Here is a 14,857-nt window from a genome sequence, read left to right as displayed (position 1 = left end):
AGTAAATAATCATGTCATCTGAAAACAGGAACCTTTTTATTTTTTCTTTTCCAATCTGTATGCCTCTTATTTCATTTTCTTACCATAGAACTTCCAGTACTATGTTGAACAAGGGCAATGAGACTGGACATCTTTGCTGTGATCTTGATCTCTGGTAGAAATAGTCAGTCTTTCATCATTAAGTATAATGTTAGCTGTAGGTTTTTGGTAGACATTCCTTATTAAGTTGAGGAAGTTCCCCTCTCTTCCTATTTTTCTGAGAGTTTTTATCATAAATGGCTGTTAATTTTATCAAATGTCTTTTCTGCATTGATTGATATGATTGTGTGATTATTTTTTCTTCTTTAGCCTGTCAATATAGTGGACTACAGTGATTAATTTTTGACTGTTGAACTAGCTTTCCATCTCTGAAATAAACTGAATTGTCATGGTGTGTAATTCTTTTTCACATATCACTGAATTCTATTTGCTAATATTTTATTAAAGACTTTTCTGTCTATATTTATAAGGAATCATGATCTATAGTTTACACACACACACACACACACACACACACACACACACACCCCTTTATCTGATTTTGGTATCTGAGTAATACTAGCTTCATAAAATGAATTAGGACATATTTGTTTCCTATTTCTTGGAAGAGATTCTGTAATTTGTATTAATTCTTTAAAATTTTGGTGGAATTCCTTCCAGTGAAATCATCTAAGCCTGGAAATTTCTTTTTTAGAAGTTTTAAAAAATTAACAATTTAGTTTCCTTTATAAGGCTATTCAAATGATCTACTTCACATTGGGTGAGTTGTAGTAGTTTTTATCTTTTGAAGAATTGGTCCACTTTATCTAAGTTGTCAAATTTATGTGTTTTGCATTATTTGTAGAATTCGTTTATTATATTTTTGATATCTGTGGGGTCTGTAATAATATCATTTGTTTCATTCCTGATATTGGTGATTTGTCTCTTCTCTCTTTTTTCCCTGATCAGTTTTGCTACAGATTTGTCTTTTTTTTTTCATTTTTTCAAATAACCAGCTCTTTGCTTCCTTGACTTTTGTCTACTGTTTTGTTTTCAATTTCAGTGATTTCTTCTCTTATATTTATTATTGCCTTCCTTCCATTCACTTTGGCTTTATTTTGTTCTTCTCTGTCTACTTTCTTGAGGTGGGAGCTTAGGGTTATTGATTTGAGATGTTTCTTCTTTTCCAATGTATGCATTTAGTGCTATAAATTTCCCTGTCAGCACTGCTTTTGCTGTGTCCCATAGCTTATTATATGTTGTATTTTCATTTTCATTCACTTTCATGTTTAAAAAAGAAATTCCCTGAGACTTTCTCTTTTACCCATTGAGGTTTTTGGAGTTTTATTGGATGTTTGTTTATTTTGTTTTGTTTTAATCTCTTATACCCAATGTGGAACTTGAATTCATGACCCCAAGATCAAGAGTCGCATGCTCTACCAAGTGAGCCAGCCAGACTCAGCCACTGACTTTTTAGATGCTGTGTAGTTTCCAAGTGTTTAGAAATCTTCCTAATATCTTTCTCAGAGAACTTTAGAGAACTCATTCTATATGATTTCACTTCTCTTATTGAGGTTTTTTTTTTTATGGCCCAGGATATGGTCTATTTTGGTATATGTTCCATAGACATTTGAAAAGCATGAGTATTCTACTGATGCTGGATGGAGTGTGCTACAAATGTTAATTAGATCCTGTTGTGCTATTGTTGGATTGCTCTGCATATTTCTGTTTTTCTGTCTAGTTGTTCTACCAATTACTGAGAGAGGGATGTTGAAGTCTCCAATTCTAATTGCAAATTTGTCTCTTCCTCCTTTCAGTTCTAACAATTTGCTTTACATATTTTGTAACTCTGTTGTTTGGTGCATACCCATTTAGAATTTCTAAGTGTTCTTGCTCGATTTACCTTATTGTCATTATGTAATATCCGTCTGTGTCCCTAGTAATCTTCTTTGCTCTGAAGTCTACTTTACGTGATATTAATATAGCCCTTCTGTTTTGGTTTGGATTTCTGATTAATGTTTGCATGATAAATATTTTTGATCCTTTATTTTCAACTTGCCTATATTGCTGTATTAGAAGCGAGTTTCTTATAGACAGCTATATTAATTTCCTATAGCTGCTAAACCAAATCACCACAAACTTGGTGACCATATATTTATTCCCTCACAGTTCTGGAAGTCAGAAGTCCAAACTCAGTTTCACTGGGATAAAATCAAGGTGTCGGCAAGGCTGATTCCTTCTGGAGGCTCCAGGGGAGAATCTGTTATTTGTCTCTTCTAACTTCTAGAGCCTGATAGTGTTCCTTGGTTCATGGCCACATCACTTCCCATATATCAGTTATCTATTGCTGCATTAACAAATTATCTCAAAACTTCGTGGCTTAAAACAATTGTATCATCTCACTTTCTCTGGCCTTCTTTTTCAGGATCACTCACAAGCCTGCAGGTGTCTCAAGTTTTGACTGGGAAGGACCCACTTCCTAGCTTACTCACTGTGATCCTGTTTGCTGGCAGGATTAGTTCTTTACTATTGGACTAAAGTCTCAGTTCCTCATAAGTTCCTCAGTTCCTTACCATCTGGGCCTCTCCATCCTGCATTTTACAACATGGCCGTTTGCTTCATTAGAGCAAAAAAGAGAGAATGCTGGCAAGATAGAAGTCATAGCCTTTTGTAACCTAATCATGGAAGGGACCTGCTCTCATTTTTGCCATATCCTGCTCATTAGAAGCAAGACACTAGGGCTAATCCACATTTATTGAAGTGGAAAGAGATTACACAGGCTGTGAATACTGAGAGAGGGGAGCCTTGTCAGAAGCTGCCACCACATTGTGCGACTATATGGAGCAGGTAGGAGGGACAAATGGGGTATGAGGCACATCAAACATGAGGTAACCATCAGCACTCCACCTGGAAGGTGACTACAATAGGTTGTAGACACAGGGAAGGGGCTTGCGTATTCAGGCTATACATGGGTCTGACCCTGGGTCAGGCACTCTGGGTCTGAGCAACCTATAATATTGGGCCCAGATCTGGGTAGGTGCTAGCCCTAAACCTCCCTAGTTCCCGGCTGAGTACCACGGTGGGAGTTGACTTTCCTTCTTCTTGCTACCAAGCCACTTTCTTAGGTCTGTATGCTGTGAGCAACCACTGCAGGCAAGGCACAGTGCCAGGCACAGCATTACACCTGGGCCAGTAATGTGCTGGGGTATCCATTCATTTGCAGAAATTCATAGTGTAACAGCAGGAGCCCCAGATCAGAGCCTGACATCACAAGTCTAGTGTTGGATCCACCCTACTTGCCAGTGACTTCTCTTTGGGCTTCAGTTCTCCATGCTGTAAAAATAAGTGCAGTAACCGCCCTCCCCCCACCCCCATATCACACACTTTGGGGTTCTTTTGAGGGCTTTATGAAATAATGACATGAAAGGACTTGGAAATAAACTATCACCCTACAATTATCAAAATTTTTCACATTATGCATTTCCATCCTCGTTTCATATTCAGGGGAGGGGGACTCAGGCTCACCAAATGCTATGCTAAAGGGACACAGGAGGCCACCTGGTTGTTATCGCCATACATATCTACCCAGTGTATAGATGAGACTATTGGAGACAAGAGACTGCCCAAGATCACACACAAAGTTGGTGGCTGTGGATGGGTGAGGCCATGAGTCTTTTGACTTCTAGCCTAGTGCCTCTGTAAGAACCAGGAGCCTTAACGATGCAAAGTGTTATCACTCAGAAGCTCTGGTGTCTGATTGCCTGGCTTCAAACTCTGCTCCCACCATTTCTTAGTTCATGGTCTCTATCTCCCAGGGGAGTTTGTGGAGACCCAAAAGCACCAAACCAGGCCTGCCACATAGCTCACTGATTATTAGCCATTGTGATTGGCATTAGAGAGGGAAGGCAGTGTTGTGCCCATTTTTTGTTAGGGAAGGTGAGGCTGAGACTTGCCTAGGTGCTGGAGCCAGGACTTGAACCAGTACTTTTCTGACAAAAGCAGGCAGTCTCTCAGAAAACAGGAAAGTACCAAACTTTGGTAAGATTTGACTGTTATTAATAATATACCATAGACTCTGAGTTCATTTCCTGCATGTGTATATAATGTACAGGGGGGCAGTGGAGGGCAGCCCAGGTTTCTTGAGGATGAATTCAGGAGGAAATTTTCAAAATGAGACCTAAAAACCCCTTGCTAAGAAGCAAGGTTTCTGCCAGGGCATATAACTTATGGGGCCAGTCAACCTTGCAATAATGTTTTGGGAAAGCTGTTTATGTTAATTGTAGTTTAGGATTTGGGTGGAAAGACTGTTTCAGTTCTGGGGTTTTACTCTCCTATCAGGCCAGCTGCAGGCCCAGACGGGCCCCTGTTGGAAGGAAGTCAGCCCTCCTCCCCCCAAGGAGGAAGGGCCCTCCTGTCTGTGGTCGGGCAGCATTGTACTTGCTGGATTCCAAGCTGTCAGTCTCACGGCAGCACTCCCAGGACGCTTAGGCTGTAGATTGTTTTGTTAGGTTTCTCCTACAATTAATTTGGAAATTACCCAGCTGCCCACAGCCTCTCCCAGGTGTTCTGTAAACTACGGGTCTGTTCCTGCAGCCTGGGCCTTGGTGGGACCAATGGTGGTGGAGCTGGGGGGTAAGGTTTGGGTGACAGAAGGCACTGGCTGCCATGGTAGGGCTCATTTTAAGCAACAGTCAGTCCCCTTCAGCTTTAGCACTTACCATCCTACTCTGTAGAATCAGAAGCAACCAGACCCAACACACTTCACAGACATTACCTTTAAGCTTCACAGCTTGAAGAGATAAGTCAGGGGCATCTGATCCACCCCACTCAGAGACCCAAAGAGAGTGGATTTCCCTGGAGCTCTGGTCAAGATCAACAGGCCAGTCCTCTGATTCCCATATCCAGGAAGGAAAAATCCTCAGACATCTGATTCATTTTGCTGTAGACTTTCTTACGTGGATTGAGTCCCTCCCATGCCAAGGTCACGTGACCTTGAGCTTAGTCTCTCCTCTTGGGACCTCTGTGGCCTCGTCTGAAAAAATGCAGCGGAAACCTGCTGCTTCCTAAGACTGTTGTGAGGACCCGAAGGATGACATATGTGGAAGTGCTTGGTACACTCTGAACACAGTCACTCTTTGATAATGTCAGGATTACCAATAGTCAGCCCTGCCCCTGCAGAGCCCCTTGAAGCTGGGAAACAACAATGGCATGAGAGAGCCTTGGACAGGGTCTAAGACATTAGCTCATGGCACAATCATAGAAAGTTACCTTCCCTGGCCTGTGGTTTCTCCTTCTATAAAATGAGGGTGGGACTAGACAACCTTTCAGCTGCAAGTTTATAAGAATAGCAAAGGAAATCTCAGAGGGAATAAACAAGGACTCAGTTCCTCCCCCCCTCCCCCAGTCCCATAAAGGTCACCTTCTGTGTCAGTTAGGATGCGTTTGGCTGCAAGTAACAGAAAAGCCCAAGGAAAAGCAACTTAAACTTGGATGATATTTCTTATTTCCAGCAATAGGTGCCTAAAGCTATAATGAATCATTCCAGCATTAGTTCAGCAACGCAGTGACATCATCAGGCACCTAGATTCTTCCCATCTTTCTGCTCTGCCATCCTTGGCAGGTTGGTTTGTTCTCTTAGGCTGACACCCTCCGGGTGCAATGTGGCTGCCACACTTCCAGGAGTCACACTCAAACAACATTCAGAGAAAGAAAAGGACTGTTTATCTTCCCCTGTCTCTTTTTTAAGAACAAAGACATGTTTCTCAGAAGCCATCAGCACACTTTTCTGGATATCTCATTAGCTTGGAAAGTATCCTGTAGCCATTTCTGAGTAATTTCGGGCAAGAGTGATGGAATTATCACCATGGTTACCTTAGACAAGTCCGACATTGCATCCATGGGTACTCCAAGGGGTAAGTCTTCCCCTAAAACATATAACCAACTGGACCCTGGACAAAATCAGGGTCTATGAGCAAAGAAGGGGGAAGATAGCTGGGTAAATGACTGTGTCTGGTACACCTTATTCTTGAATATGGCAGAAAGAGGGTGTATTGTTTGTTTTATTTCTGTCCAGAATTTCCACTGTATGGTTGTCCTCAACATGCTCCACTTGATTGCTCTCAGCTCCACCCTCAAGACTCCTGCCAATCCCCACAATAGGATATTATTCTTTGTTTGAGCACCATTGCAGAGAAAATGTGGGCAGACCACACTTCGTGTAAGGTTGAATAGTTGTATGAAACTTTGATGAAAATTTAAAGTAAAAGCAAAGTGTTACATGGGAGGGAGAAATTTTGAAAATGCTCATATTAAACATAATTTTGCCATAGTGTAAGAAACCTTTCCCAGGGCTGCTCATGGACATGCCATGCTCCTACTCTCAGTCCCTGGTCCTGAGGTTCAGACCTCTGTGAGAGAGTAACATGATCTGTTGATGTTTGAGCTGCATCACACATTGGCTACTGGCAGGAAAATGTCTGAGGGAAGCAGAAGAGGGAGAAGGGAGCCCTGTCAGGAGGCTGGTACCTTGATTGATGAGAGAGATAATGGAGGCTCCTATTGGATTGGTAGCCTTAGAAGTCCCTAGGTGGTATGGGGCTAAGAGGTAATGATCAGAACAAATTCAAGGAGACAGGAACACATAGAGGTGTCTAGGGAACAGCAAGGGTGCATTGGCTGGAAACTAGAGGTGCAGGAAGGGCAGCTATGTGAGGAGTGGCTGTGAAGGGGGTTGGCATAGGAATCATAGAGGGTCCTGAGTGCCAGGTGAGGAGTTTGGGCTTTCGGCTGTAGACATCAAGAAGTCTTTCCCTGAAGAACTAAAGTCTGGCATCAGGAAGTGAAGCTGGTGGTGGTGGGGTGCAGAGTGGGGAGGCCCTGGCTGGCTGCTGGGAAGGGTAGAGCTGCGAGTTAGGCCCTATGAGGCTGTGGTTCTCACACTTTATCTCTGATTGCTGAGTGTCTCCATGCTTGAAAAACCATGGGGCTTGGCTCTGCCCACACTCCAGGGAGAAGCCGCTTCACGTTCTCAGATACCAAGATAAGCCTGGGCTCTACACCAGGGCTGAGATCCGCCCTGATTCTGGCTTCCCGGTCTCTTCCTCACCCTGGGAGGGGCTTATAGTTGATCCCTGGGCCTCCCAGACTATGCTTCTGCACCTGGTTAACCCTGGGATAAGCTGGAAATCTGAGCCTTGGCTCACAGAAGAGGAGTTGTGGGGCTGGCAGAGGGGCACAGGGAATTCTGTAGGGAGCAGGTTTCCTCTCCTGAGGTAGATTAGTGAAGGCTATTCTAGGAGCTCTGCAAAGTCTGGCTTTGGCCTCAGCTAAGAAGATGCTGGAGAGAGGACAGGGATGGGGAGAGACCAGGCACCAAACTCATTAAGGGACTCCTATCCTTCCTGACCCCACCTGTCTGCCGCATTTTTTCTTTGGTTCAGTTTTTAACTTAGGTCATTGCTCAGTTTAGGCTGAGAAGCACCAGTCATACTGCTTTCCCTCTAGGTAGTTCTAAGCTATTATTTAACCAGTCCCAGCCCAGTTTACCCGTTCATCCAATGGAGGCCCAAACAGGGAAGTCTTCCAAGGTGCACTCCACCCCAACTCCCAGCTCCCACTTTTAACACACCCCCATCTTCACATTGCCTTTTATTAAGATGATAATCAAAGGCAATCTCCCTTGGGGGAGGCATAGGTTCTAGTCCAGGCTTGGACACTTACAGCTGTGAGATCTTGAGTAAGTCACATGCCCTTTCTTTAGCTCCTTGGAAGCTCTATACACACCCACGGTATTCCTATTATTGAGAACTCATATGATTACTGAGATGAGAGTCCTGGTTCTCCCAATGAGTTGGTATGTGATCCTGGGTTCTGGCCTCATTTCTCAGTCTGGGCTCCTGCCCCGTTCCTCAATCTGGACTCCTGCCCCATTCTTTGGGAGACATGCCCTGTCTGAACTGCTTTCCATCAGGGCATTTTTTGCTCAGTTACCAGGAGTCAGCTCTTCTCAGGAACAGAATGAGCATGGAAACCAGATTCTCCTGAAAGTTGTGTGTTTGAGGCAGGACATGATTCATTAGAATGTCCAGGATCTTGGGCTGACCAAGGGGCACTTAGAATGTTCTAGTAGAGGATCCCTTGGCCAGAATGAACTCAGAGATAGGGACCCCTTCCTGCTGGCCACTGTGTCCCAAGAAGAGAGCCTTTTTCCTCCGAAACCCCCAACTCCCCGAAATTTGGGGCTGGAACTGAGGTAACAGAGGCCAAGTTTATTCCATACTTGGGCAATGACTGCTGCTTAGGGAGGGTACAGAGACCAGAACCCAAGGTCTCCAAAGTGCCTCAGAAGCCTGGGTTCTTGCTCTGGCTCCAACTGGCACCTCAGCTTTCAAGATGCTTTCAGGTATACCTTTGTTGAATGCCATGTCACAGTCACCCAAATGGCTGGGAACATGAGGTGAGATGTATTCTAGGGCTAGATTCCAAGACGCAGAAAATACACCCAAGGGAGGAGACGAAATGCTTCACCCCGACCAACTTCTCCCCTTGCAGCCCAGCACTCTCCTCTGTGCAGCCAGAGCCTCACAGTAGCACTGGATCACTGGTTGGGGACTTTGGTCAGAAAACAGCAGGCTTCTGGAAGGTAGTCTGAGATCGTTGATCTCAACAACTTAACACATGTTTTTTCATTTCTCTAAATATCTGCCTCTTTACCTAGGCATATGAATCACCTGAGGGTCTTGCTGAAATGCAGGTTCTGGTCCAGTAGATCTGGGGTATGGCCTGAGATTCTGCACTTCTAGTGAGCTTCCACGGGATGCCCATGCAGCTGGTCTAGGGCCCACACTTGGAGTGGCAAGGCCTCAAGGCCTCAGCCTCTTATGTAAAATAGCAGGAAGGGTGTCCTGGCCCTGCGTCCGGGATTCATATGAACAAAAACAGAGAACTTCAAGAATGTGAGAGTAAAAGAGACCTGCCATCTAGTTTTGTAGATGGTGAAAATGAGGCCTACTCAGTGCAGGAAGGGACTTGTTCAAGATCTTACAGGATTTCAGTGAAAAAGTTGAGACTCAGGTCTCCTGCGTAGGAAAAACAAAAACAAAAACTAGAAAACATACTCACCGAGGTGTTTGCTGTGCTTTCTCTGGGAAATCTATGGATTCCTTTGATTTCTTTCTTTCTAACTTGTGTTATTATTATTTTTACAATGAAGATGTACCAATTTTGTAATAAGAAAAAACTTAATTTTAATAAAAGAAAATCCTCACAAAGTTCTTAGTAAATGAGATTATGTTTATGAGCCAGCGGGGTAAACTGTAACTATATACATTAGCTTCATGTCATGGGTTTGTAATTCAGCTGAAACCGTCCCGAATTTATTTCAACGACATCACCCTTACTCCTCTGGGCACACGAATCACGGAGATGTGAAGGAAGGCCAAAGACGGTTACCATCTACAAGCGCCGCCAGCAGCTTCCTGCCCCCCTTTACCTCTGCTGTCTGGACACTTCCCCCAAACGCTGGCCACAGGAATCTTTTCCCTTAAATTGAGGGAAAAGGTTCCCTAATCCGTTTTCGTAGTAAACGACCTCAGGCCAAGTCTGCTTTTGTTGCTGGTTTCCTAAGCTTAATTGCAAGCAAAGTTAATTTGAAAGAAAATAAATGTTACAGCTCTGGGGCGAATTCTAACGAGCCTTGGGCAATTAGGGAAGAACGCATCTAATTACTCACAGCCCGGGGGCGCCTGCACACGACGCTGGGGTGCAGGGCCCAGAGAGGGGCAAACGATTTTTCTAGTTTCATGCATAGGAAGAAGACGAAAAAAATAAAGAAACGTGCCTCCCGATTCTGAGCTCCCAGATGGGGGAACCGAGAGGTTGTGTTCCACTGTTTGGGGATTCTTAGAGTTGGCATGTTCCAAGACGCTGCAGTGAAATGTTCTCAAGATTAGAGTCCTGAGGACTGCAGGGTCGGCCCGCTCGCTCGCCAGGCTGTGGTTGAAGCCGGAGCCGCGCTCACTCGCCTGCACAGCGCCCATTCTAGGCAGGCCGGGTGGCTCGCGAGCTTCGGATGCGGCCCGAAAGAGGCCGAGAAGGGCTGACTCTCGAGCGTTTCCCGGTCTTCTCCCGGCTGCCGCTGCACACACCCAGTTCCCTCCTCGAGGCGTCCTCTTTCTCCAGGCACAGACCCTCTCTTTGGACAAAATCGCACCTGAGGTCCTAGTCGACAAATTGGGGGGAGGGTGCGGAGTCGCATGCACTTTCCCACCCCAACCTTCCCGCTTCCGGAGCTTTACCCCCACGCTCCCCAGGCTTCGGGATAAGGCTACGCTTTAAAATTTTAAAGCCCTCCTGTGCCCAGCACTTTATAGTTCACAAGCGCTTTTCACCTCTCTTGTCCCCTTTAGCTTAAGGAGGACACTCCGTGGCAGGAGTCACAAATTCCCCTTCACAAACGTGGACACTGGAGGAAAAGGGACTCCTCCAGTCGACTTGGTAGTTAAAAAAGAGACAAAAGGTCAACTACCGCACTAACTGGGCATATAGACCGCCCTTTCCCAGCCCAAATACGGCTCCTGCGCCCTTGCTAGTCCAGGACTAAACCCCTGAGAGAGGGCTCTCAATTTCTGGCTACTACCAATTAGGCAAGGCATCTTGACTTCTGGGCTGGGAGAGCCAGAATGTCTAGAATGCCCATGGAGAACCTTTGAATTTAACACCTGCAAGGGTCTATATGGAGACGAGAGGGGCCCAATACCTACACTTTTGCAAGGACGCAGGGCTGGATGTGGAATCTGGACCCAGAGAGCAAGGTCAGTTCTCCAGAGACCTCCTGCCTCCAGATGGTCATTTACCCACCACTGAAGTCAGGAAAGACCAGCATCTAGACCCGTAGGGTCCAGTACGGTAGCCATCAGCCACATACTGCTATTGAGCACTTGGCATGTGGCTAGTCCAAATGTAGATGAGTTGTGAGTGTAAATGCACTCCAGATTTTGAAGATTTAGTATGAAAAAGGTAAAATATCTCAACAATTTTTTAGATTGATTATATGTTGAAATGATAGTTTGGCTATATTGGCTTAAATACAATATATTAGTTAATCTCAACTGTTTATTAATGTGGCTACTAGAAAATTTTAAATTACACGTGTAGTTTCCATTCTGGACAGTACTCATTTAGACAAATACCCGTCTGGACTGAATCACATTCGCATGCCTTTGTGAACAAGAGAGCACAATTCCCAAGATTAAAAATAAAAATTACCACTGGTTTTCAGTCTTCTTTCTCACGCAACCCCCACCCCTTCGCTAGCAAGTTAACTACTCAGAAAAGTGCAGAGTTTCTCTTGCCAGAACTCACTTGATCAAAGATTTTTTATTAAAACAGTTCATCTGAACACTCAGGTTTATCTGAGAGCTGCATACCGAGCCTCTGAAGTATTTAACCCTGGAAATTTTGGTTCCAGAATAAAAACTTTACAAGGTATCTTAAGAGAAAGGTGGGAAAGCAGTTGGGTTTTCTCTGCTTTGGGTCAGCTTGATGTTTAAAACGAACGGATACAAAACAAAGTTAAAAATCCAGTTTCTTTCTAAAGCTTACTTCACTGACGGACCCAGTTAATTTTTCTCTTTCCTTTTTGTACTGCAGAGACTGCCAGGGATGGAAGAGCCAGCTCAACAAGCCGAAACCAAAGGGCTGCCCTGAGTCCTGTCGTCTCTTTGAATTTTAGTTTTCCAATTTGGTGCAGGGTCACTTACTGAAATGAAAGCGTGGACAATGGACAAATGTATTTTTACCTGTCTCATTGGAAAACCCAATTTATGACCTAGCATAACAGCTGCCGAATGATCAGCACGTCATGCTCAAAAGGTTCAAGAAATTATAATATAATTGCTGCTTGGAACCAATCCAGAGACTTCAGGGCAGGAGCTTGTCCTAAGCTCTGTTCCAGTTCTTGGGAATAGGGTCAGGCCCTGGGTGGCCCACCGATGCTGCCAGATTCGCAGGGCAGCACCCACGATGACGCGGCCCTTAAAGGCCATATGGCATTGAATCCTGCAGCCCTCTTGTATGGCAGATGAAGAGACTGGGGATGTGGGCGATGGGATTAGGTCACACTCTGAAGCTGAGGCACAGTCTCCAGACTAAGAGCCAGGTCTGCAGTTCTCAAAGGCAGGGAAAACCAGCCCCAGGTCAAGAGAAGCAGAACCCTTCCCCCACCCACCCCCCTTTTTTTTAAAGGAGGGGGCTACTTCTTTTGCAAACTCATCTTCCTCACCTTAAGGAAGGCGCTATTGGAGCCTTTGCTGTAGTAATCAAAGGCGCAAGAAGCAGAACCGTGTAAAAGGCCCGGCCGAGTTTCTTGCAATACAGGGATGAGTGAAGACATGGTGGTGATTCCCCACAGTTCAGACCTAGACTCTGGTGTACTCACTACGCTGCGCCCCCATTATCGCCAAGTACCCTCCCCAGTAGAATGTGAAAGGCATGTCCTTTGGAGCTTCGCCTTACTGAGGGTCCTTTGTCCCAGTCCGTGGGCCCTCGCTGCCTCTCCCCACATCCTCCCATTTCCAAAGCGGACCGGTGTGTACGCGGTGCGCTGGGAGGCTATGTATGCCTCTCCTGCCCTCTCTGTCCCTTCCACGTGGCTCTCAAATCCTCTCTTCAGTCCTGTTCTCAGGTCTCAGGGAAACTTAGTTCATGTGGAGAGCCGAGGTATCTATGAATTTTCGACCGAAAGCTCGGCTCACATGGCGGACACATATCGATCCACCCCGCCAGGATAGGCAGTCGCATGGCGAGCATGATAGGCGCCTCCACTGCCAGCTCCGAGCTGCCCCCCAGGATTGTAGCAAGGCCCCAGCGCTCCAAACTGGCCGGGCGATGTGCGCCCATAGAAGTCCACTGCGGTCTCAACGCCACCACTGCTGCCACCCGCGGGGGGCGAGGCGGGCCCCGCCAGCCGGCCAGCCGCTGCGAAGAGGGCACTGCCTGCGCCCTGCGGGTACGCGCCATCGGGGCCTGCGTAGGCGGCCGCGTAGGCAGAGGGGTTGGTAGGTCGGGCCCCCGCGCAGCCTGCAGGCTGGTAGCCGGTGGTGGCTGCAGACGCGCTGGCCGAGGCAAAGGCGCAGGAACCCGCGGGCCCCGACGACGCGGGGCCCAGTTCTGGACTGAGTGGCCGTTCAGGCACCAGGCCGAAGACGCGGCACGGTCCTGGCGACGCAGCGGGGTAGTAGACAGGGGGCGGCGCGGTAAGCGTCGGCGGGGCATAGCCTGCGTAGACGGCGCCGGGGTAAGACGGGCGCGCAGCGGGCACTGCTCCCGGGAAGATGGCGGCAGCGGCGGCGGCGGCGGCAGCGGCGGCGGCGGCCGCCGCGTCGTGCATGTAGGCTGGGTAAGTGGAGAGGTCCGAGCGCTTGAAGCGCTTGCGGCGGCGCAGGAAGCTGCCGCTCTCGAACATGTCCTCGGCGTTGGGGTCGAGCGCCCAGTAGTTGCCCTTGCCTGGACGGCCAGCCTCGCGCGGGATCTTGAGGAAGCAGTCGTTGAGCGTCAGGTTGTGGCGGATGCTGTTCTGCCACTTTTTGGGGTTGTCGCGGTAGAAGGGGAAACGCTCCGTAATGAACTTGTAGATGCCGCCTAGAGTGAGGCGGCGCTCAGGCGCGTGCGCAATGGCCATGGCAATGAGCGCAATGTAGCTGTAGGGTGGCTTTCCGCGCTGCAGGGGGCGCTTCCGCCGACGCCCACCGGTGCCGCGACCCGTGGCCTCAGTTGGGACCCCGGTCGCCGCCTCACTGCGCTCCTCCTTCACGGCCGCCAGCACCTCTGTCTGAGGCGGCGGCGGCGGCGGCCGACTCTCAGCCGTCATGGCGCAGCCGTCCCGCGTCCTGGGCGTCCCCGCCGCCCGCTACTGTCGAGGGGCGGGGGCGGGTCTCGGAGGCTGCGGGGCCGGGCTGCTGGCCAAAGGAGTGGGCCCTGGACCCCTCTGCGGAGAGCTCTGGGAGTCCTCGCGGGCTGGCACTCGGAGCACAGCTTCTCCAGGGGTGCGCTGGAGTCTTGGCGCTCTCGGTTTCCGGGCTGGCTCGGGGCAGACGGAGGCTCAGGAGTGTCCCGCCCACCGACGGCTCTGCTCGTGTTCTGGAGCTCGAGGCCAGGAGCCGGCAGCGGTGTCGGGAGCGGGACTAGGCCCTAGTCGCGGTCTGAAGGGCCCTTTGAGCGCTGGTGCCAGGCGGGCAAGGGGCCCGGAAACGGTCCAGGGCTGGGGCGCCTGCAGCTGGTCTGTGCCTCCCGCTGACCTGGGGCTAACCGTCGTCGAGTCCTGCGCCCAGAGGAAGCTGCGGGCCGGAAGGCCTGAAGCGAGGGCAGTTAGTGCAGACTTGGGGCACTCCGGTGGGGGCTGCCTAGACCGCGCCTGTGCGGCCCAGCCGGTGGAGGGTAAAGAGGCGAGCTGCAGGCGCAGCGCGGCGACTGTTCCTCTCCGCAGCTTTGGCCTCCGGCCGCCGAGACCGCAGGCGAGGCGCTCCCTTGCACACACCCGGACGGCTCCTCCCTCCACCGGCTTCTCTCCTTAAAGGCGCCAGGAAGCTTGGGGCGGCGCCCTGTCCCCTCCCGCCCCCGACCGCCCGCCCCCTGGGCCCGCGCGCACCTCTGCAGGTGGGAGCAGCGGTGGAGGCGCGGCGGGAGCCCCACAACGTCAGAGCTGGGAGGGCTCTCGGAGACCGCCCGGGGCCGGCCTCCCTACGCGCCGACGGGGAGACTGAGGCCGGGAGAGGCCGGGAACCGTCTCGGGAGACCTCGGCGCCGGAACTCAGAGCTTCTGGACTTTACCAGCCTCTGCAGA

The 14,857-nt window shown here is 48.8% G+C and overlaps 1 protein-coding gene across 1 annotated transcript; it reads right to left on the bottom strand.

The window, feature by feature from the left end:
• Positions 1-11,116: 11,116 nt before the first annotated feature.
• Positions 11,117-14,547, bottom strand: FOXE1 (forkhead box E1). The gene has a single exon (XM_043565650.1). It carries the CDS (start codon positions 13,883-13,885, stop codon positions 12,767-12,769), a length of 1,119 nt encoding a protein of 372 aa, XP_043421585.1. The 5' UTR covers positions 13,886-14,547; the 3' UTR covers positions 11,117-12,766.
• Positions 14,548-14,857: the final 310 nt, after the last annotated feature.

Source organism: Prionailurus bengalensis, chromosome D4, assembly GCF_016509475.1.
Source record: "Prionailurus bengalensis isolate Pbe53 chromosome D4, Fcat_Pben_1.1_paternal_pri, whole genome shotgun sequence".
Classification (NCBI taxonomy): domain Eukaryota; kingdom Metazoa; phylum Chordata; class Mammalia; order Carnivora; family Felidae; genus Prionailurus; species Prionailurus bengalensis.
Note: the sequence above shows the minus strand (reverse complement) of the source record. Positions and strands in the feature narration are given on the sequence as shown.